Source organism: Rhamphochromis sp. 'chilingali' (assembly GCF_963969265.1).
Source record: "Rhamphochromis sp. 'chilingali' genome assembly, chromosome: 16".
Lineage (NCBI taxonomy): Eukaryota > Metazoa > Chordata > Actinopteri > Cichliformes > Cichlidae > Rhamphochromis > Rhamphochromis sp. 'chilingali'.
Genome location: NC_137943.1, coordinates 29,165,140 through 29,190,254, shown reverse-complemented (window position 1 = coordinate 29,190,254; position 25,115 = coordinate 29,165,140). Strand labels below are relative to the sequence as shown.

The window sequence follows — 25,115 nt, the reverse complement described above, 5'->3', positions numbered from 1 at the left end:
AGAGCCAGAGATAAATAAAATTGGGAACCTGAAATTTAAAATACATGAATTTAAATATGTATTTAAAACGTTTAAGTTAGTGAGTGGACAAACCTGATGACAATAAGGACTTCCTGATTTTATTTTGGAAAGTTCTTTACTCAGTTAATGACGAAATGTCAGGCAGTGTAAACAGCCCATTACACAATTAAACTAAAAGACAGTCAAGAAGCTGTAGCTCATCAGCTAGTGGAGCATTAAGAATGTATAGTTCTTGTGGCTGTGCTCACATTACAGGCTTTGCTGCACATTTCTGATTTTTAACTCGTTCTTTTTACTCTTTTTAGACAATTTTTTAAAGTCAAAAACGTAATTTTTTTTTGTTTTAATCGTGAGAGTTTGATACATTCAGCTCAGTAACAGATCAAAGTATTAGACCAAAAGTCCAGTAATGCTTTGAAAGTAGCGGTATGATTATTTCATTAAAGTCCATTAGTCGGTTTGAGGGAGCAGAGTGGAAGTCAGTAGGAGTGGCATGTGGGAGTCTCGGGTATGCATGCTCTCTGGAGTGTCACAGATTATATTCCTATATTCACGGGCTTAAATTTGGCGAGCATGCAGAGCATACAGGATAACTAGCCCGTGCTTTATTTAGAACGTGAATGAAAGAGCCACAATGTTTTAATACAGCATCCAGTTCTCTTTAATACGTCCACTTGATGACAACAGAAAATATACAACAGGAAGTGGGATGTAAGCCTCCCACACCAACGGTACCACTCTGAAGTGGTTGTATAGCCCAATATAATATAATATAATATACTTAGTGCTGTAAGCGTTAATCTCGATAAAATGACATTAACGCCATAACTGCATTAATGCGGCAAATCTCCGTTAACGAGTTACTGCGGATCACCCCGTGCGTGTGGCTGCACAGCATCAACGCGTTAGCATGGTTAGCTCGCTGACAGTACTAAATATGATATAATACAATAATGCAATTTCCTAAAAACACAGGCTTCCTTTAATTCTCGTGTGACCAGGTCTTCATCCTTTAAATGACAAATTAACAAAATTCTACATAATAGTGTAGAAAATGATCAGCCTCAAATGTAACATGGTTGTAATCTTGTTCGTCGTGTTAAAATGGTTTGACAAAACCAGAGACGCTCACAGTGACAGTTTGCACACGGTTTCCACAAATCACTTCACAAATCCCACATTAGTGACTGGTGCCAATGTTATGCTGTGTTTGCAGAGGAAACTTTTGAAAATGTTCTTCTCTGGGTCTTGAGAAACGTCTTATTTGCTTTATACATATGCAGCGTATCATCCAGCACAGTTCAGTCTGCACGCTCGTCTGGATGTCAAAGTTACCTGTTGAACCTAAAGAGTGCTGCACTGCAGTAACTTCTGCTGCGAGGACAGTCAGTGCTTCTTCACCAGAGAATGAACTCTCTGGAATCAAGAATGGGACAGACAACAACGCAAAGAGATGAATTATGCACTTTGAAGATTTAGCAACTTTTGTCATTAAAATCCAATCTGTGCATTGGGTCTCTCAGAGAGACGGTGGTGTGTGTGCGTGTGTTGATAAACAGCTGCTGTTGGGCCTCTCTGCTTGGTGGTGTTTTCATTATAACCATGTTTGCTTGACACAGTCTCTCAGATTATCTTTCAGTCTTATTATTCTCCTCTGTCTCTGCTTTCCATCAAATCACAATTCACCTGTCAGATCAGAGCAGATTAGCATTTCACAAACACATTAACCGTCTCTGTGTGCAGTGAATGAGGTGACAGACAGCCGCACTGTTACCGCCAGCAATAAAAACTTCCCCATTCAGAGACATTTAGAGCATTTGGAGATGATGCTCCCAGCAGGCAACATGCAGCAGGGAGGAGAAAACTTTAATAAAAGAAAAATATATATAAAAAGCTAGAAAACTACAAGAAAAGGTTTAATGTTGTGGTGTGCTCAGAAGAGAAAAGAAGAGACTGAAAAGGAAAGAAAGGAGAAAATGAGTCCCTACTGTATAAAAATCTCTTATTTCCACAACTGCAGCGTACCAACAGTACAAATGCAATATGTGCTTATTCACAAGTGAGCAAGACTGTTGACTTTAAGATGTCACTTAAAAAGGACCAAAAGAATCTGTTCTAGCACAGCATGGCTGGAAAGAAATCACTCAATAAAATGTATAATTGAAATGCTGACAAAAGCAGTCCATAGATGTTTGTTAGCTAAATTCCTCTGACAAAGTACAATTGTACAAGCTCGCACAGTTTTCCTTTAAAGACGTCTTCAAGGTTCCAGAAACTCCAAATTGTTATTCTCCCAAAACTTCCCGCATAATAAAAAGGCATTACAAATGAACAAATGCCAGCACTTACAGAAGTAGTCTTCCTGAGGGCCTGATTAAGGGACAGACTTTTCCACTTCCAGTTAAGCAAACAACATTCATGACCCTCATAAAAATGCACCATCAGCCAAATAACTGCAAACAACCTGATTCTCAGGAATAAAGAAATAAAGTTAAATCAACCCATAAAAAAATAAAAACACAAAATACCTGCAGCCTTTGAATATGACAGAGTGACAATACCTAGAGACTGCTGTAGACATAATTTCCCACATATACATTTTTTTTTAAATATTTATAGTAGTGGAAACAAGTTTGTCAACACTTTTAAGGTCCAGCACTGTAGTCTGTTTGATTCACTATATACATAATATACAGTAAAAGACAAAACTGTTCCTTTTATACGTTCTCTATTGCGTGGAGCCGCTGCGTTGTGGCTCAGTGTGCAGTCTGAAGTGCTGAGGGATGACGGACAGTCCGGTCTGCACCCCTCCAAAAACCATCATCTCATCAGGCATTCAGGATTCTTGTTAAATGATATACTCCTTTGGGTTTTCACAGGGGACGCTCTGGGAATCAGCCTGGTTGCTAAAAGCAAAATCCTGGCTGTTTTCCTGCCGGTCCTTCACTTGCTGGTTTCGATATGTCTCTTTTCTCTGGTAGAGTAATCTGCCCGTTATCGCCAGCCCAGTCACAACCACAAAGATCACAACAGCGATGACACCTGCAGGGCAGACATATCCAGGCATTCAGGTCTGGACAGGTCTTTTATGTTATGTAGCCCGCACTTAAACTTTATATTTGAATCAATGGAGCGGACTTAATAATACACAATAGAGTTTAAAAGCACTACAAACTACAAGCCTGGAGAACTACTTACAGAAATCACAACAAAGCTTGCTTAACAGAGATCAGAGGATATGTTTCAGAGTAAAAGGCGGTCAAACCAAATATTAATATCACTCCATCTCTGCCTTATACCCTGCAAGTCCTTGTATGTTTGCACACGTTTCAATAAATCCCTGCACCTATTTGAGGTGGCTCAAAACCTGCTCGCAGTGCTGTTTATTAAAAAAAAAAGTTAATTAAAGAAGGTACAAAATAGTTAGTGCTGAGCAGCTGCTGTTGGGTTTGTTGACATAGAGTGGATATCTCATCTCAGGGACAAAGATGTAACACAAGAAGCCCTTTAAAAGGTAAACACTAACATTTTTATTTATTAAAGTCTTACTTTTCTTATCTGACTGTAAGTATGCCAATAACAGTAACACGCTTAGCCTTTGGAAATCACTCGTCAAAAAAACATAAAGAACTGTCATCATAAGGAAGCTGGAAATAATTCGATGTCCTGCAGCTAATACCTACAGTCCTATAATTGGGTTAGACAATGAACTGAGTAGAATCCACATTGTAATTCACTTGTAAATCTCTCACAGTGCTCAGTCTCACAGTACATTGTCTGCCCATCTCTCCTGGGTAAGTCGGCTTTCTTGCCCTGCAGTCTGGTTGTTCTAATCTAACTTCAGCACACACTGAACAGAATCTCACACATTTGTACCCAGCTGGACTCCTGTTTGACACATTTCTTCATTCAGAGAAAGTTTCATCTAATTGGAATTCAAAAACAGAAATCAATTTTGCGCTTTACTACTTTGGTTTTAAAACTTTTGAAGATAACAGGGTGAAAGTTTCAGCAGAGGTTTGGTTAGTTCAGCTGCCCTTTGTACACTGAAACACCAGAATCTCTCACTTTTGTCTCGCTACAACTTTATAGGAACACTTTGGAATCAATCTTCATTTTGAATCGTTCTGGAGTGAAGCGGGGTGATGTAATTTAGTTCAAATGAAATATTTTGCTCATCATATCACCTTTGCCAAAAAACCCTTATCGCTGAAATATTGAGTCTCACGTAGTTCAAGAAAAGTTCAACAGCAAAATGCAGCAAAACAAGGTGAAGAAGGTTCACGGTATAGTGAAGTATGTTTAAAAAAAAAACAGTACCTCCAATAAGAGCCGAGTCCGTCCTAATGGCATTGATCAAAGGTTGACCCGAACCTGCTGAACCAGACTGATCTACAGCAGAGAAAGAGAAAGGATGAGATAAAGAGGGAAAAACGAGGTAAATAGACGCAGTAAGGATGAAAAACCAAGGGCAACGTGAATTAAAAGAAGAGATACAGAGAGCTATAATAGAAAAGCGAGGTAAGGTAGATGAATGAGAGGCAATAAGAGGAAATAAACAGGTCAGACAAAAGAAATGGACAAGGAGGGCTATTTAGAGAAACAATAACGCTCATAAAAACAGATACAAAGCAAATACTACAGCAGCAAGTTAGACGACTGTTTAAGGAATATAAAACTGGATGAAAACAAGACCGGAGGAACTGTTTGTAACTCCCCTGTGTGGGTCTAATTAATTACGTTATCAAGCACATTGTCATTTGTCATCCCAACAAGGTGTACAAATTTAATGACACCATAATGCAGCTCACAAAAAGCAGCTCCCATCAATAAGACACACACACAAACACACACACACACACACGTTCTAACCTGCTATTGCACAATTATTATCACGTTAAAAGGGTTGGAAATTATTAGGCGTTTAGGCCAGCGAGAACAGCAGTTACATTTAAAATGAAAGGGCAGAGGTATCCTCTGAATGTTTTTTTGGGGCGTGTTTAATATATTTTTCTAGGAATAGTAATAGAACTCCCATCTGCAGTGAGCAAAAGTACAGCACCCTGGGTGATTCAAGGGCTCATACAGCAAGGCTGATGTTTCCAGTGCAAGAAAATTGGGCTTTCGCTTTTTATGAAACAACTTTCCAGCCATGGCGTGAGGCAAGAATTCACTGTTGAGCCTCTATTGACCTCCCATCCCACCCTCTGCACATCACGTCTTCTCCAAACTGCAAAGCACACAGCGGGCTATATGCCAGCTTGATTGGACCCAGAGAAATAACCCTGAGCTGGAATGATAAATTCTGGCTGGAGGATTTCTGTGTACCAAACAGTTTACACGACCATCCCTTAGAAATTATGCATATATATACAGTTATGGAATAGAGCAAGTCTTTTGATGTTTAAGACTCTAATAATTTGTGAGCAATTTAATTACCACAAAACAGCTTCTTCACAGATAATGCAAATGAGGCTCCTCCTTTCTTACCTGACAGGTGGTGTGTGTTCTCAGCTGCATAGGGATTGGTTGAAGCTGCAGAGCCACAGTTAGATTGGACTAAAGGTCCAGTGATGATGACAGGGCTGGTGTCTGAGTGGAGAAGAGCTGCTTTCAGAGGACTCATGGTGTTAAAGTGAACCACAGACAGACAACCAGTAAAACCGAGGGACGCCAACTTGGCCAGGTCTGGATCCAGGTCTGGATCCAGGTCATCAGATTCTGGGAATAAGAAAATATCAGACTCTTGAAATAAAAAATACCAAAAAGTCTTTTTTTGTGACAACCATATAATCCACTTTTGATAGTTTTGCCCTTTTGTTGATTTTATAATGATTTGAAAGTGTAACTTTACAAATCAACCAGCAAGCCTTGTGCAAGGAGAAGGATCGCTCAGTGAACCTTCAGTCAATAAAAGAAAAACTCACAATGCTCACAGAAATAACTTACATCTGACAAAAGTAATAATAAATAAAAATTCTATAAATGTTAACCAATGAAATTCAGACATTGCCTTCAACCATGCTTCAATGTAATTATTTAAAAAATAAATGCATGAAAAAGGCCTGGACAAAAATGATGGTACCCACAACTTAATATTTTGTTGCACAACCTTTTGAGGCAATCACTGCAATTAAACGATTCCTGTAACTGTCAATGAGACTTCTGCACCTCTCAGCAGGTATTTTGGCCCACTCTTCATGACCAAACTGCTCCAGGTGTTTCCGGTTTGAAGGGCGGCTTTTCCAAAGATGCTCAATAGGATTGAGGTCAGGGCTCATCTCATAGAAGGCCACTTTAAAATAGTCCAATGTTTTCCTCTTAGCCATTCTTGGGTGTTTTCGCTGTGTGTTTTGGGTCATTGTCCTGTTGCAAGACCCATGACCTGCGACTGAGACCAAGCTTTCTGACACTGGCCAGCACATTTCTCTCTAGAATTCCTTGATAGTCTTGAGATTTCCTTGTACCCCGCACAGATTCAAGACACCCTGTGCCAGATGCAGCAAAGCAGCCCCAGAACATAACAGAGTCTCCTCCATGTTTCACAGTAGGATATTGATATGCTTCATTTTTTTAGAGCTGATGTGCCTTGGCAAAAAGTTCCATTTTTGTCTCATCTGTCCACAGGACATTCACCCAGAAGCTTTGTGGCTTGTCAACATGTAGTTTGGCTTATTCCAGTCTGGCTGTTTTATGATTTGTTTTCAACAATGGTGTCCTCCTTGGTCGTCTCCCATGTAGTCCACTTTGGCTGAAACAACGACGGATGGTGCGATCTGACACTAACGTTCTTTGAGCATGAAGTTCACCTTGGATCTCTTTAGAAGTCTTTCTGGGCTCTTTTGTTACCATTCGGATTATCCGTCTCTTTGATTTGTCATCAATTTTCCTCCTGCAGCCACGTCCAGGGAGGTTGGCTACAGTCCCATGGATCTTAAATTTCTGAATAACATGTGCAACTGTAATCACAGGAACATCTAGCTGCTTGGAGATGGTCTTATAGCCTTTACCTTTAACATGATTATCTATGATTTTCTTTCTCATCTCCTGAGACAACTCTTCCTTTGCTTCCTCTGGTCCATGTTGAGTGTGGCACACACCATGTCACCAAACAACACAGTGACTACCTGGAGTCATATACATAGGCCCACTGACTGATTACAAGATTGTAGACACCAGGGATGCTAATTAGTGGACACACCTTGGATTAACGCGTCCCTTTGGTCACATTATTTTGATTCTCTTCTAGGGGTACCATCATTTTTGTCCAGGCCTGTTCCATGCATTTATTTTTTAAATAATTACGTTGAAGCATGGTTGAAAAACAATGTCTGACTTTCATTGGTTAACATTCATAGAATTTTTATTTATTAAGACTTTTGTCAGATGAAAGTTATTTCTGTGAGCATTGTGAGTTTTTCCTTTATTGACTGAAGGGTATCAACAATTTTGTCCACGTCTGTAACTCATTGCTTCGAGTATTTGAGACGTGCATGTCTTTGCTTTTTTTGGCAAGAGTTTAGTGAGAAGCATTGTATCACTAAGAAATGTGTATCTATTGTCAGCCGTAAGTTAGCTTCACCTTGTAAGTTTAATCTATAGTTTTACAATTTACTGGCATGCCACAGCGACCAGACTTTGCTGTTTTGTCTTATTATCAGACTGAACTTGTTAACTTGGTTTTAGGACTAACTTTAAATGTAAATTTAAAATGTAAACGAAATGCTTTACATTAAAAGAAGCCATGTGTGTCATCATTTCAACAACAGCTTTAAAAATATAAACCTTATGGTTTCCATAGGACAGTTTAGTTAATCACTTCAGATAACTGAACTTTTAACCTTTCAGAAGCTTGCTCTGTCAACCAATAGGGTGATCTGACACGACAAAAAGCACGACAAACACTGACAGGTACATTGATCCTGCTTCACATTCCCACGTTATCAGAGTGGGACAATAGTGGCAGCTCATTGACAGTAATAAGGACACACACAACCTCACACACACTGTCAATACAACACAAACCGTTCAGCTGGTCAGCTTTAAAGTCTGCATCCATCACTCCGTTTGACACGTGCACTCTCCAGCTCTTTCTGTTCATTTTATTGACTTCAAACTCTCCATCATTCACCTCTGCTCCTTCACAGCGGTGTAAACAGCAGCTGTGAAAGCCCACATTACTGCTGGAAACAGCTGCATCACTATCTGTTCAGATGACTGAGAGGTGACTGTGGTTTAAGCAGCACACATCTGCATGCTGATGAGAGCAGCAGGAGACACTGGCGCAGCCTGTAAGCTCCTCTCGGCTGATACACTACAGCCACTCTCTCTACCCCCACTTTGTTTCTGTGTATTCCTTCCGGGTCCATTAGTTAGGCTGATGGATGACAGGGTTCGAGGGGAGTGACAGAAAATCCACTTTCCTGCTGCTCTTCAGATCCTGATCTGACTCCCAGCCTCTGCTGGTTTGACAGAGGAGAGGACCGGTCACATGCTGACATGACAGGGTTAAAACCCACAGTGGAACACTGAGCAGATTTACTGCATAAAGAAAAGGATCCTGAGGGGATTTGTATTAGTTGTGTAATAAGACAGCATGAGTGCACGGCTTCTATTACATGTGGATTTCCATTATTTCGTTAATTGTTGTTCTTTTAAACTGTTAAAGATTTTGCCACAGTTTTTCAGTTCTTACATGGTGCAAAATTGTACATTATCTTATGTTCATTACATAGCACGTCCTGATGGATGCCCCGGATGAAAGGCATTTCATTCGACTGACTCATGTTTCACTATTAATTGCAGAGTGTTACGTTTTAAACCACCAGTGCGCTGCTGTGACTCCGAGTCTTATCAGAAAGCTGTGACCACAGCCTGCAGCCTCTCAGCACCTCGTGTTATTAACAGCTTATATCTCAGCCTGTCTTTGATGGTACTGCTCAAGGAGAGCATGAATAAGTCATGACAGAGCCCATTTCTCCCTCACCCCAGCACTGTTACAGGTCCCAGTTCAAGAGTATGCATTGGAGATCAATGAAGATGTGGTTTACACCTCCCAGAGAGTGAGTACTTTTCCCCAGGTGTCAAATCTGCACTTGTGCATTAAAGCAAACACAGTTCTGGTTTAACCTCACCCACCAATCACGGTAAACCCTCGACGGAACCCCATTTGCCAGAATAAGTATCTATTTTTGTATGATAGAAAAAGGAAAACATTTGTATTTATTTTAGTTGTTATGTAATTTTTAAATATCTACATGTCTAAATTGCACATACTGCGATAATAACATGCATTTTACTATAAGTGGTTATACCATCTATGAAGATTTATGCTGTTTACAGATTATACTGTGTTGACCAAACCATATGTTTTAAGGTTTGCAATACTGTATTGCTTTATGCATACACTGCATTATACAGAGAAATGTTCTGAATATTTATCCTAGCCTCATTAATAGAAATGGGATGGAAAAAATAATGGAAGTGTAATGCAATTCAGATTAATGGCAAAAACACAAAAAACACAAAAACTGAATCCCATATTCTCCATTAACCTAATATTTATGAATCCTTCTCACCAGCACATCCTTATACTGGGACCAAACAGATCATATCCATAATTAAAATGCAATAAGTACCAATTTGTGAATATTAACAAAAAGATTGTTTAGCAGTACCATGTTTTGCATAAATGCACCATCGTTGTGTTTTGTTTCATTTGCATAGTATTTGATAGAAATATAAACATCCTTTATTGTCCCTCACTAGGGAAATTCACCTGTTCCAACAGCAACGCGAGAGAGAAATGGAGCAAGAAAATTCACACAACAGTAAAGAATAAAAATACAAGAAATAAGAGACTGTACAGGGCAAATTCACAACACAAGAAAAAAATAATACTGTAAAGTTAGGGTTTCAATAAAATAAGGGTCACTAATTGCAAAATCTGTAATCCCGGATACGTTACTGCAAAAGGCATGACGTTCAAACTCCCCAGCTGTTATTTGCTGAGGGAATTTGTCAACCTCCTACAACAACACCTGCATCATCTTAGACTGAGATTTTGATTTTCTGTGTTTCCTATTTACTGAGCCGAAGTCGTTCTTCATGTTTTCACTATGAACTGGCGATGGGGATGAGTTCTTACGTTTATTTGTTTTTACAAACTACTGCATCTCAAAAAAAGTAATATAGACTTTTTTAAAATATAATTTAATTGAATTAGTAAACCCCCACACTATGAATGTCTCTTTGTGCTCAGTAGAACAGTCAACTTTCAAAGACGTTGGCCCTCACGCAATGTTTACGCAAAGTTTCATGAAGACTGATCGAGTTGTCTCGAGTTGAGAGTGAAGCTTCTTAAAGCTCAAGTTGTCTGTTTGAACTAGCTTCCAAGCTTCCATTAATTACCGAAACAATACTGATAATATTAATAGAGATGCTAAAAACACAAGTGCAACAACTGGTGAAGCCAAGTAAGTCATGCATACACTCATCATATTTCAGGCTTAAAACACATACGCAATGATGTTTCCTTTAGCTTGTTGTAATAACATATTTTCCCACAATTGATGAGCATTAAAATTAAACATATTTCCTGTGTAGTTTTATGTTCAATTCAAATTGGTTTTATTAAAAAGCGCCAAGTTACAAGAGCTTACACTGTAAAGACACTAAAGTAATACATGGAAACCCCAACAATTAAACAATGTTTAATCAACAATATTGTATCGTTAGCTTTATTTTTTCTAAAATCTTGTTTCTATTTTTATTTAAGTTAACTGAAATGTTTGTAATACCTACTTTTTAGTTTTAGCTACCCATAATCACCTGTGTTTTATAGAGAAAATGGACAGTGCTATCAAACATGTGTCATTTTCAGGACATCATACATTAAAGTTGATATCATTTTTGGCTTCTGAACTATGGCATCTTTTTTAAACGAAAGATACCAGAAATGTCTGAACATCAGTTCCTGCAGCAGCTATACATGAAGTTCAGGGTTAAAGTCATGATTAAAGACATTTTTCCATTTTGCCTCAGTCTCTTTTTTTTCCAGATAATCTGAATAATCAGGCTTGCTGAGAACAGCTAAAGCTACATTTATTTCTTTAAGTTTCCCAAAGCTGAGTGTGAAATGAGGCCAAACACCCCAGAGCTGTTATTCAAATGAGTGTGAGTCTGAGTGTTCTTTAAGTAAAAGGGCTTCTTCTCTATTTTTACAGGCTCCTCACTTACCGTGCACTCTGCCCAACACCAGCGACTTCACAGCGTTGAATTCCCCATCAGATGTCAGATTGAAGTCTTCTCTGGCATTTTCATCAATCTGAAGGAAGAGAGCTACTTCCATTATTTAAATAGGAAAGTTTTGTTTTAATTTCGGCGACTTTGAGCGGTAGGTGTGGCACGAGAAAAACATCTTACAGAAACGGTATTACGAGGTACTCTAAACGTGCTTCAAATTTGATTCAAATTTGTTTAAAATGGATGTAAAACTATCTCCATCACCTTATGACTCCTATACTGTATGCTGCTAAAGATACAACAATTCAGTATGATGGAAAGTGATAAGATGAAATGTGCCTCATAGTTTACTGGAGCCTCACAACACAGTGAATCAGGAGGCTACACCCACGCAAGACAAGGTCACCTTGTAATTTATCTCACAGTTGATAATTATATAGGCATTCTGGCTGCTGCCTCCTGGTTAGATAAAATTTACCTCATACATCATCTGAGGCTCTTGTTAACAAGATAGGAGATATGTGTGTGTGTGTGTGTGTGTGTGTGTGTGTGTGTGTGTGTGTGTGTGTGTGTGTGTGTGTGTTATTGCCCTTGAGATAAGCTCCTCAATGGCAAAGACATGGAACAAAAAAAAGTTTATCTTAAGTAGCTTTGCACCTCATCTTCTTTATCTGCATGTACAAAAGCACATCATCGACATAAAAGGAGCAGGTTTTACGACACAGCGATGCATGACTTTGCATTATTTATGGAATAATTTTAGCAAGTGGCTCAAGCACCATTACATTACTGGTAACGATACTGGTTACTGGATAATCACAATTAGGATATTGTATTTGATGCAACATCATAACAACATAGCAACATCATAACATCATAACCTGTTGCATCAGGCTAAATTCTGGAAGTGTCAGAAGAATCACTACACCTATCTCACAATGAGACTGCTGTGACTGTTACGAGCCACACCTGCTAATCATTCTGGAAATACAAAATAAAATGATTCTCAGTGTGTGGTTCAAACATGCAAACTAAATGTTTCCAGCAAAGAAGAAACTCTTGTCGAGTTGTGGCAGCAGAAGCTTGTTTGTATGATGTGTTTTCTGGTGTGATAATGACAGTGCAAAGGAGCAAGTAATATGGAGAGAAACGCCCTCGGGATTGCTGCCGTGCACTGAAATTCTATAGTAGATATCAGCTTTACAACAGTCTGCAAACAGTGAATAAAACATGATGTTGTGTGCCAAAGCTTATGAGATCCACAATAATGAAACATCAGTTTGTAGACTCTTTAAGGGTTATGAAGCGAAGGTGGTAGGGATGTGGCCAAAGGTTTCTATTGGAATGTGTTGCTGTTGTCACTCACATTAACTCTGCAAACAGGATCATTTGTGTGCTGCTAATCTGTCTTTTGTTCCTCCAATGTAAGAAAACAACAACCTCGCAAATTTGCATTAAACGCTGGACTTGTTTTTTTTTACCTAAAACAATACCGACGCCTTTGTGCGAGCTGGATTTCGTTGTACTTTGCCAATTTGCAAACTTGCAGTGATTTCATGAGCTGATGAGGTGTTTTTACCTGCACAGACACAGAGTCTGTCAGCCTCTTGATGGTAACGGTGTGAAGCTGTCCATTGGCCACGTTCCTCACGCTGCTCCTTAACACTTCAGCATCTCTGCTGCTGTCCAGCTTGTATCTCACCTCCAGCTTATCTTCATACATAACAGACACACACACATACTCATCAAATAATAGTGTTACAACTCAGATATATGAAAGAAGTAACATTTCTACACTTTCACAGAAGAAGGATTTGAGATCATCAGCATTAAGTTTGGTCTTTTCCTGAAAATTAGGCTTTGCTACGTTGTATAATCTTCACCAGCAGGGCAAACATACATTTAATCCTTCATATATGGATCTGAATGTTTTGAAGAAGTTGTTGTTCTATTAATTGAGATTTGCATATTAGGAGGATAAGCGCTAATTCCCCATCAATAACAGAGCTAATCCAATTAATTCCCCTAATAGTCAAGCATATTAATTGGAGATTTATCAAAAGAGTGAAGATTAAAGATTGTTTTTAAAAACGAAAGTTTTTTTTCTCACATCTGCAATATTTCCATAAATCAAAGTGAATAAATCATATCACAAGGTTAAAATTACAATTCAATATCTTCTTTTTGAGGTGCTGAGGAGAAGGGGAAATATTAAAGACGTACCACGTACCAGCTACTGCTCTAATAACAATAAATTTATTCTTTAAAAAACAAAAAAGGGCCCTAAGTGAAGCAGTAGTGCTCGGGCTGAGAGGGTTTAACTGCAGTCAAGGATGAAAAGAAATGAGCCATCTTAGGGCAAACAAGAGAAAGCTCTCAGGGATTTAATTGGACGCTTCATTTTAAGAGCATTTACCTGACGACTCCAAGGTCAGCAGCAAATCTTAATGCCCTGCTGTCCATCAGCTTTCTCTGAGTCATTAACACCAGAAAAAATCCATTTACAACTAATCTAGCAGCAAAGTGCCAATTTTATTAGATTCCTGGATGCTGAAAATGTAATTTTCAACTCAAAGTGCCTCGTACCACTCTTAAAAGTCAAACTCACAACACAATTATTTCACACAGAAGCTAAGAAAACACTTCAGCATGTTTCCAGCTCTTTTATTCAGAAGTGCGCTGACCTGCCTCCTATTATCGGCCGACCTAATCCTTATTCCTGCAGTGTCACTCATTGGGTCTCAGAGATAAGTCCAGAAAACACTTTATTCTTAACTTGAGACAAAACCTAATTGCTGGCAAAGCTGGCTGTATAGAAAATGCTAAAGGCTGACGAGGCAAATCCAGAGAGAGGAGTGATCTGACAGATTTTGATGATGGAGAGCAGGAAACGAGGTCAAAACAGGAAAAGTTGTTAGGAATGAATAGGAGAGAACAGGAGGGAATAAAAGGAGAGGAGAAGAGAAACGAGAGGAGCATCAGGGAGGAGAAGCAAATTTAAAAAATATAACTAGACAAAGTTTAGGGAGAAAAATGAGGGCTGGCATTAAAAGTTTCTGAGGTTTCAAAACTTTAAAGTTGGGAAAACTAAAAGTGGAGTTAGCAGGGGTAAGACTGAGAAGAACAGTGTACAAGGAGGATCAAGACACCTCTCAATTAACTTAAGGAGGAGGATAAGGAAAGAAAGGAGATGAGATCATTAAAAGGAAAAGAAGAAAAGACAAACAAGCGTAGGAGGCCTGTGCCCCTCTTACCATGCTTGTTGATGAGCACAGCCAGGTATTCTCTGTAGTAGGAGCTGACGTAGAGCAGCAGAGCTGGACTCTGGTTCGTCCTGAAGCTCAAAGAGATGTTCTCTGCTCTCAGTGTCATCTCAGAGTAGATGGAGGACGGCAGAGCGCTGCTGTTCCTGCTCAGCTCATAGGGCTCCTTGAAGGTGTAGCTGACTGATGTTCCAGGCTTGAAGCTGGCTGACACCTCTGGGACAGGACAAAAATAAATAGGCGAGGATTTAGAGTGCTGTTCAAATTAAACATTAAAAGAGTTAAAGAGGTTAAAGAATAGTGCAACAACATCTTATTGCTGTCATAAATACATGAAATATATGACTTTCTAATAATAAAAAAAAAGTCAACTGACACAAAATTTTAAACTCACATTGCATATTTTATCATCATTCTGAGGCAGCGGTCCCCAACCCCCGGGCCACGGAGCGGTACCGGTCTGTGAGTCGTTCGGTACTGGGCCGCGAGAGTTGAGGCTCGGGTGTGAAATGTATGGGTTTCACATTATATTTTTATTGTTTTTATCATTAACTCTGTTTCCCTGGGTCTTTTCCCCTGTGTTATGAATAAATCTTCTGGTTTTTTGGTACCGGTACCGGTTTTATTTTGTTGTATTTATCCGCGACACCTTAAAGGCTGGTCCGTGAAAATATTGTTGGACATAAACTGGTCCGTGGCGCAAGAAAGGTTGGTGACTGCTGTTCTGAGGTATCAAAGGTCACTGGAGCTCAAACTTAAACTTTTTACTCCTGCGCAACGAGATCAGCCTTTGGAATGAACCCATCAACCTACAGTATCTATCCATTCATTTTCTTTCTCTTACCCGGGTCCAGCTCGGAAGGGTAGGGGTTTGAGCAGCGATGCCCAGGGTGTCCTCCTAGCTGGACATGCCTGAACACCTCACTTATGAGCCATCCTGAAGACATCACAGCTAAATGCCCAAACCACCTTAACTAGCTTCTTCCACTGTGGAGGAGTAGTGGTTTTATTTAAACTACCTCTTAAATGAAACAGCTCTAAGGGATGAAGTTTGCTTCTGCTGCTTGCATCCACAATATCATCCTTTCAGTCACTATTCATAGCTTGCGGCTATAGGTAAGCGTAGATTAACTGGTAAACTGACAGCTTTGCTTTCACTCTCAGCTGTACCTTTACCACAAGAGAGTCGTACATTGTCCACATCACTGCAGACATGTGTGAGTCTGCAGAGCGAGTGAGGTGTGTTGCCTCTGTGTGACAGAGTGAAGCTCAAGTACCCAGCCTGAACTAGCTGGATATTTGAAACCCACCTTATTTGTTTTACCAGTTTAATGACGTCTCCAGAATTTCAGTTATCAAAAATATCATTAATAATCTTCTGCTTTTCAGCTGATTGCTAGAGCATTGGCAATAATTTGAAAACTTCACATCCTAAGTTTTGAGCCTACATGAAAAAGATTCTAGTTTGAAAAGTGTTAGCTCTGCTTTCAATAATGTAAGAGTAAACAAATTATTTCTGGGGCACAGAACAATAAATATATACAAAATTATCCCCACAGTGTTTTCCAACTTTAATTAACTTCAAATGAGGGCTGTGGTGTAGGAAGGATCGTGCATGTCTTATTACTTAGGAACTTTATATTTCTAATTACAGAAATTAGTCTTTAGAACTTCTTGCTTTCATTTTCCAACCAGACACAGAGATTAACTTTTAATATATCAAACACAGAGTGTCTCACTGTGACTCACAAAGAAAAACAAAGCGTGCATCAGCATCAGCATCAGCATGATGTGGGAGATCAGAAGATATCGGTGTTTAGTGGGAGGCGGGCTAAAAAAGGACAGATGGTTGAACTCAGTTATAGAACTAATGGAGAACACAAAGGTCAACGTGGTGACGCACTGTTAGTGACTTTAACATCAAAAACAAATCACTAAAATAGACTTCAATCATATGAAACAGTAGCTATCTACATCAAACCACATCAAGTACTTCTTGATGGGTGCTGAGTAGCATAAAAGCAGAAAAATGTTTTCAGTAAAGTATAGGTTCTTAACCTTCAGGCAGCAGGATAAACACTCACTTGTAAGTGCTTTGGCATTATTTCAACTTCCACTCCATAAACGTGAGGAATTTCACCCATCTGTATTAGAAATAACTCTGAAAGACGAATTTTTTATGGCAAGAGAGGCAATCAGGACTGATCTTCACAGTGAAGGACTCTTCTCAGAGAAATAAAACTAACCTACATACCTTCAAACTATGCTTTAACCTCAGTGTGCGAGATGTATAAGGCAGCTGCGCTGAGGGAAGGGGATGGAAGTATGATGTGACACTGTGCAGCATCCTGTAGAGTTTAGACAGATCCTCTGGAGAGGGGTCAAAGCAGGTGACACCACTGAAGTAAAACCCAATCCAAACTCTCTCTTCTGAATATCAAATGATTTGCCATCTCCAAAACTTTTGCTTTTCACACAGAACAGTGGTGTTGGTCAGGATGTTACAAGAGAGCTAAAGACAGAGGAAGGGGTTTACTTCATATTTCTTATCTTCTGTTCTTCCCACCCTCAGAAGAACTTGTGTTTGGTTTCTTTACCTGTGTGCTTTGAGATAGTCAGCAAATTGCAAAAACAACTAACCATAAGGTCTAAAAATTCCTTAGAATAGAAATGCACAATGAAAAGCATGTGCGTCAGAATAGTTCTGCATGGGGATTCTGACATAGGCTACTTAGATTAAAATACGTTTGTGCATTGATTAGCTCGACGCTTTTTCGAATCCCGGTCAAACTGAACATTTCTTTTTGTATCACAAATACTCATTGTGATCTTTTTGCTCTGTATTTGAGATTTGAAAAGTAAAAGTGTCACGATTAGCTGTGTGGCTGGCAGTGGCTGGACCCAAGTGCAGGCCCCCGAGACAAAATATTAACTTAAGACGGCAGCTTTATTTGCTGGAAACACAAACTTGGCAATACAAAAACACAACTCAAACTAGGATTGCTTAACTAGACTGGGAATGCATGGCGTGGCATGACATAACCTGACGACAGAAGACGAGGGATACACACACAACTAACGTGGAGGACGTAATGACAAATACTGACTGACAGGGGCTAAAATACACTAGCAGGAAGATGAGGAAATGAGGAACAGGTGGACACATAGCTGGAACTTATTAGAAAAGACCAGTGTTGGGACTAACGCGTTATTAAGTAACGCGTTACAGTAACTACGTTATTATTGTGGTAACGAGCACATAACTAGTTATTATGCCAAAATCAGGAACGCGTTAGTTGTTACTGGGTCGTTATTCGTTACTTCTTGCGGTGGCTATCGCGGAGCTTCCACAGATTCAGTAACATTAGCAAGTGGTGGAGGCCAGCAGGTGGATGAGGGAAAGGGGACGCAGGAGGAGCAGAGACCCGAGGCGAACTGAACTTCAGGTAAGAAGTTATGACCTGCAGTCTATCTGGGTCAGATATGAACCAAGTTTAGGTGGAGTTTATTTTCGTTATGCTGACTTTTTTGTACTGGGTACTAGCTAGCATGACGGAGTTTCTATACAGCTGGGTGGGTGCTATGATGTTACTGATGTTGAACTTTATTTTGTTCATAAGGTTAATTATTAGAGTTTCCAACCGTCCCGTAAAAAACGGAATCGTCTCGTATTCAGAGAAAATATCATGCGTTTCGTATTGAGGTGAAAAGGAACACAGTTTGTCCCGGACTTCAGCTACAATGAAAAAGACACAAAGCTGGAGTTATTCTGTGTCTTTGCTGCACAGCTGCCTCTTCTTCTCTCATTCCCTCCCCCTCCCTCTCCTGTTTCTACTTCAATCATGAAACTGATCAATGATCAGCTGATCGGCTTTTCTGTCGCAAGTCCCGTCTCTGTCGTTTGTTTTCATTCAAAGGCTTTATGATTTTTCCTATAATGGTGGGCCGGGCTCTAGTCAAAATGCCCGGGCCGATTTTTTGTCCCAGTCCAGCCCTGTATGCAGCTCATCTGCAGTCTGGTGTTACCTACATCTTCCTATTCGGAAGGCAGAATTTCCGAGTTCTGAGTGCAATCAAAGGACCATGACTGCAGTTTTTGTGTTGGATGTAAAAAGCGCACATGACGCTGTAACGTAGGCTAGAATCATGGCGGCGGTCAACGACGGTCCAGGCGTGGGATTTCTCTCGTGGAAATGTGCACATTATATTTTCCTTTCTATTGGTAGGTGGCACAGAGCACTTGTGGCAAGTAAGCAAGCTAGAAGACTGGCACTCTTGCTGGGTATCCAGTTACGGAAGCAACACATTAACAAGAGAATTCTGAGTAAAATCAAAGTTACTTTCCCTAGTAACTAGTTACTTTGAAAGTAACGAGTAACTTGAAGTAACTGAGTTACTTTTGATAGAAGTAACTAGTAATGTAACTAAGTTACTAATTTAAAGTAACTTACCCAACACTGGGCAAGACTAGGAAGTAAAATTGAATACACTAACATGAGACAAGACCTTCAAAGTAAAACAGCAAACATGACAGGCACAGAACAGACATTGAACTAAGCCTAAGAACAAACTCTTAACCAGAATAACACTGAAACCTTATCATATTCAAAACAGGACAACTAAAGAATTAGAAAATAAACCATAATACAGAAAAACACCAAAATACAAGAAACTGAAAATGCTGGGTCGAAATGACCCAGAACCGTGACAAAAAAGTATTTTAAATGTCAAATAAGATGTCACGATGTGTTTCTAAAATCATGCTTCCATAAAGTTTAACTCTACATTATTGAGAAGTAATCTTACATTAACTAAGAGCTCAGCATTTTTTCATCAACGATGGAGCGCCTTTAAGACATTTTGGTTATACTGGACTTTTACTCTACTCATTCGACCTCAGGTGTCTCGTCAATAAGAAGCTACCCAGCAACAAACAACAAAAAAGACAAACTTTTCAAAAAGCCAAAATAAGATAAGGGCGAATGTCTGGGCCATGTACCTCACCTTGCTGTGGTATTCCTCTACACATAAACAATACATTTGTCATGTTTAATGAAGTGAGAGTACTGCGATGCAGAATGCGTGAAGCAGACTGAAACTTTTATGATGGGCTGATGAAAAAACTGTTTAACCAGATTAAACTAAAACCAGACAAAAGAGAAAATAACTTCCAAAAAGAAACGAGAAATGAGAAACAAAAAAACGAGGGGATACAGACACATGAATAAAGTTAACAGAGGGAAACTCACAGGAGATGAGGACAAAGGACACATTGAGGGAACTATAAAACTCTAAATGAAATCCGTAACTAAAACAAACAAGGACTTAATGCAGTGACAAATAGATAGAAAAACAAAACCTGCATTAAATAAAGAACAAAGAAACCACAGAGAAGTAAACCCAAAGGACTCCAAACAAAAAAGCCTCTAAAAAAGTGAGTGGGACAGACCTGGGGGTCAGCATCACTAAGTAGCTAAAACAATCTGTTTTTCTAAGAGAAAAGCTTGTGCAATCAACTTCCTAAGCCATACACAATATTAATAGTAAAATGTGTGTTCCTGTATCTGCTCACCTGTTTGGCAGAAAACTCCCGCATACGCTGACAGGCTGCAGTCACACTGGAAGCCACTGGCTCTCTCCACACAGCGGCCATGGTTCTGGCAGAGCGAGCCGTAGCTGCTGCAGTGACCCGGGCAGCCGGGTTGAACCCCTGGTGTTATCTTCGCCCTCTCCTCCAAGTCCAGAGTGACGCCGTTCAGCTGCAGAGAGCGGATACAGCCCCGGAAGCCTTTCTGCCTGGATGCTGTGCCTCCTGATAACACAAAAATAGGGCATGGCATTAGCATCCCATTTCCATTTTAAACATTAATGAACTAAAACTCAAAGCCTCCAAAACAAAGAGGAAGCAAAATTCTGCATGTTTAGCTAACGATCTACTACAGCATGACAACATGTTGTCTTTGTTTCAGCCCTTCTTTCATTTCTTTATGTGTTGACAGCTTCTCCTGTCGACTACAGCAGATACACATGTCGCCTGTGCTTCCCCGGAAGCTCCAAACTGTCAAAAGTTTTTATGAAATGACTCAACGATAAAACAGCAATGAAGCAACAAACTGTAGGTGGGAAACAGTTTGGGGGACGTAACTTTTATCATCCATCTGTCTGCCTGTCTAACAGGGCATTCTGCATGCTCTCTTTAGTGGAAGTTTAAACCTTGTTTTCATTGTTACACACTCTCTCTGAGATCTTACACGGTCACCGATTCTTCACATAGTTCAAATAAGACAACCCCTCTTTTTCTACATAGATCAGAGTCGATCTATTACCTCGCTCGAGGCACTAACTCAGCAGCTCTTTGCAGTCAAAGTTAGAAGGAGACAATGTCCTGTTGTTCAGCAGCAGCTTTGCACACCAACAAGTCACTGATCTCTGTTAGAGTCTTGTCTAGGCCTTCCGTCTTTGCTCTGATACAACTCCCATAAATGATTAAACCAGCAAAGCACCGCGTAATATGAAACTTGCTTCTGACACAACATAATAGTCATTTGAATCCTCACAGACTCTCCTGGAAGTCATTGTTCATGATTCAAATGTCTACAATCCAGTCATCCTGTCATCCTTTCAACTGTTACTCTTTAAATAATCACTCAGAGAGGTTAGACACTTGGACGCCTTCACTTGCATAACAATGCAACCCTGCAGCGGTCAGACTTACAGTGTAATCACATTTTAATCAGTGTTATAATCACAGCTATTGTACCACAGTTTTCTGCATAGTGATTCAAATTAATACAATATGCAAACACCTTTCTTTAACTGCAAATGTGTCCCGACCCACAAATCTCCAGCTGTAAATGTATTGGAACATTTTACTCTGCACTTATTAAACACAGGCGTACACATACAAAATTGTGACAGTTATTGCTGTCACGTGTTTAAATATGCCTTCTGGACATCCTGACAAAAGACAAACGTTTTTACATTTTCTTCAGTCAAGAGTTTCACATGTAAAAACTGGGAGTTTAGGCTCATGCTGACATTCTTAATCAGTATGATTCTTAATCTCAGGCCATGCTGAGATTAAGAAGATTAAGAATCATATTACTTATTACACCATTTTTTATAAAATTTCCATTCAGTCATGTAAAGGTTTAGCTATTAAGAAGATTTCTTAAAAGTTGTAGATTTGCATTCTGAGAGTCAGAAAGCACAGTTTAAAAAAAACAAAACCTATGTAGTCATCTTAAACTGGCCTTCAACAACAACAACAACAACCCAATATAAAAGAACTAAAATAACTAACACAATCTCACGCTGTGACTCTGATATTAAAACTACAGCTCACAGCTGGCCTATTATACAACAGTGATTTCAAATACCCAACAGGAAGCAAGTTTGGCCACTTTAAATAAAGTTTCTAAAGGTTCCAGGAAGAACACCCAGCACACATAAAAGTCATTTTTACCAAACACTAATTTGAGCCCTGGGAGATATTCACACAGTTAAGAATTTTATGTTTTTTATGTCTTTTGTAGTTATGACCACCAGTTTTAATTATTTCAGCTTCATTTATCAGGAATTCTATATTTTGTCCCCTTAAGAGGTTTCCTATGGCTCCTAGTATTACCAATGACCTTCAGTCCTTTGCTTTTTTGAAGAGATGAAGACACAGAAAGCTGGCAAAATAGAATATATTTTAAAGTGCATTTTTATTAAATTCAGATACATTCAAATATTTATCCAGTAAGTGAAAGAAAACTTTTATCAGAATTATACAATTACAATCATTAGCTTCCACGCAACCAAATCAGAAATCTGCTGACTTGATGTTTCTCCCAAAAGTGCATTTTCAGTCACCATTATCTGCTGTTCTTGAGTTTTATGCATATTTTTTCAAGGAAACCGACATCTTTCGACACAGACGCTCATATTTCAGGACGAACATTTAAACAGGATATTTTTCACGTCTATCCAAGCTTTAAGTGCTCCACTCATCTTTGTCACGTCAAAAACCCCAGATGTCGGAAATATCTTACTCCGCTTCTGTTTGGCAGCCAAAAGAAAAGCTTTAGTAGCGCAGGAAATTTTTAAATGTGTCATGGTACGACCGTGTGGCAGGCAGGAGGAGGACCCAATAGCAATATTCACAAACACGGGGATGAACTTAAGAAACACAGCTTTAATGCTGGCAGGACAGAATACAGGACATGCAAAACTAAACCGGAAAAAACGTAAACTAATACTCAAAGGTAGACACAGGGAGATCCACACAACATGAGGGAGAACGCGACGCCGAACAGAGGGAGACGCAGACAGAAATACACAGAGGGTAAACGAGGAAAGTTTGAACACACGGGGAACACAGGTGACACTGATAATCATAACGAGACAGGGCGGGGTGAACTGAACATGACATGTACAGGCGTGAGAGTCACAAAGTAAACAGGAAGTGCACAGAGGTTCAGACAGGAGGAGAGAGAGCACGGGGAAAACACAGACATAACGGGCTGGGGAAACATGAAACAACCACAAAGGAGAGACGAGGGCTCACAGATACACAGAGGGGCACACAGGGGGTGAGAGTCACAACGGGAAAACACATAAGGAACAACGTAACAGATCAACCCAGGAAGCATGGCCTAAATAAGGAACGAAATACAAAAATACAAGGAACTAAGAATACTGGGCCCACATGGCCCAGGACCATGACATCACCCCCCCCCTAAAGGGCTGGCTCCCGACAGCCCAAACCCGAAAAACAAAACAAAAACAGAAAACAACCCACCCAGGGCGGGAGGCGGGGGACCAGGACGGAGGGACCAGAACGGGAAACAAAACAAACAACAGAAAACACAGGAGCACATGACCATAGTCCAAATAAAGTTCAGGGGGCCGACCCAGAGCCCACAGGCACAAGAGTTCACGGGTCACACGGTCGGGGGGCCGACCAGGCGGGTGGCACAGGTGACAGAGCCGGTCCGGAGGCCGGCCGTGCGGAAGGCAGCGGCGGCGGCGAAGGAGACGACGGAGCAGTTCAGGGGGCCGGCCGCGCGGAAGGCAGCGGCGGCGCATCAGTGTCAGGCGCACTGGCTGAGGCCCGGTGGACACAGGACCAGGAGGAGCAGAAACCGAAGACTCGGAGGCTGGACCAGGAGGAGCAGAAACCGAAGACTCGGAGGCTGGACCAGGAGGAGCAGAAACCGAAGACTCGGAGGCTGCGGCAGGCGAGGCTGAAGCCGGGCCAGGCGAAGACGCTAGAGCTGCAGCGAACGTGGACGAGGCTGCCGGTGGAGCAGCTGGTGGCTGAACGTGGACGAGGCTGCCGGTGGAGCAGCTGGTGGCTGAACGGGCCCCTCGGACCCTCCAGCGGAGACAGGAGGCTGAACGGGCCCCTCGGACCCTCCAGCGGAGACAGGAGGCTGAACGGGCCCCTCGGACCCTCCAGCGGAGACAGGAGGCTGAACGGGCCCCTCGGACCCTCCAGCGGAGACAGGAGGCTGAACGGGCCCCTCGGACCCTCCAGCGGAGACAGGAGGCTGAACGGGCCCCTCGGACCCTCCAGCGGAGACAGGAGGCTGAACGGGCCCCTCGGACCCTCCAGCGGAGACAGGAGGCTGAACGGGCCCCTCGGACCCTCCAGCGGAGACAGGAGGCTGAACGGGCCCCTCGGACCCTCCAGCGGAGACAGGAGGCTGAACGGGCCCCTCGGACCCTCCAGCGGATGAGGTAGATGGCGGCGTGGGAGCCGCGGAGTCCTGGATGAGCTCATCCGAGCTCCCAGCAGGAGCTGATGCAGAGCCAGGGAGATTTGGGACCCCTGGCTGAATGTTAAGCTGACCAGCGGACCATACTGCTATCGGGGACTGGGCTACAGGAGCGACTGGGGCCTGCGCTACAGGCGGCACTGGAGACTGAGCCGGGAGTAGCTGCGGGGGAGCTAACTGAGCCGGGAGTAGCTGCGGGGGAGCTAACTGAGCCGGGAGTAGCTGCGGGGGAGCTAACTGAGCCGGGAGTAGCTGCGGGGGAGCTAACTGGGCTGCTGGTGGCTGCACCGGCGATAAGCAGCTCGCGTCGACATCCGCCACACAAAACACAGCCCCTGAGCGAACAGTCACTATGTCCTCACTCACCACAGCAGGTGAATTGGAAGTCCGAGTGTCCGGCTGTGGGGTGGTGCGTCGCTGTACAGTGTCTCCGGAGTCCAAACAAAAGGCGACAGAATTATCCGAGTCCGGTGTTAAAAAAACAGAGCCACTCACAGTTGTGCACGGGTTAAGAAGTCCGGGATCCGAAGGCTCGGGCTGAGAGTGTGACACACGGTCACTCTCTCCCAGGGGTGAAAACTGCTCCGCTGCTCGGGAACGGCGACGACGTGAACGCCGTTTTCTCCGGGAAGGGGGAGGAGACGAGCCGGGCCGCGAATCCGTCAGCGGGCCGGGCTGAACATCCTCCGGCTCTTCGTACAGGAGCGACCGCTCCGGGAGGACGCCTACAGTGGAGACGAGGAAGTCCTGGATGTGGGGGTGGAGCGCGCCGAATAGCCACTCCTGACAGTGATACTCCACTGTATAAATCAGATCCTCCCGG

The 25,115-nt window shown here is 41.5% G+C and overlaps 1 protein-coding gene across 1 annotated transcript in view; it reads right to left on the bottom strand.

Annotated features, from left to right (window-relative positions):
* Positions 1-678: 678 nt before the first annotated feature.
* The window catches only part of LOC308412378 (contactin-associated protein-like 4), a 157,706-nt gene continuing 133,269 nt past the window's right edge, over positions 679-25,115 (bottom strand). Inside the window, exons 18-24 of the mRNA XM_080906683.1 lie at positions 20,101-20,340; positions 14,520-14,744; positions 12,845-12,978; positions 11,260-11,347; positions 5,512-5,742; positions 4,342-4,413; positions 679-3,063 (exon numbers count right to left, since the gene is read on the bottom strand). Of these exons, the coding sequence (XP_080762809.1) occupies positions 2,870-3,063; positions 4,342-4,413; positions 5,512-5,742; positions 11,260-11,347; positions 12,845-12,978; positions 14,520-14,744; positions 20,101-20,340 (1,184 nt within the window). The 3' untranslated portion in view covers positions 679-2,869. The remainder of the gene's footprint in view (positions 3,064-4,341; positions 4,414-5,511; positions 5,743-11,259; positions 11,348-12,844; positions 12,979-14,519; positions 14,745-20,100; positions 20,341-25,115) is intronic.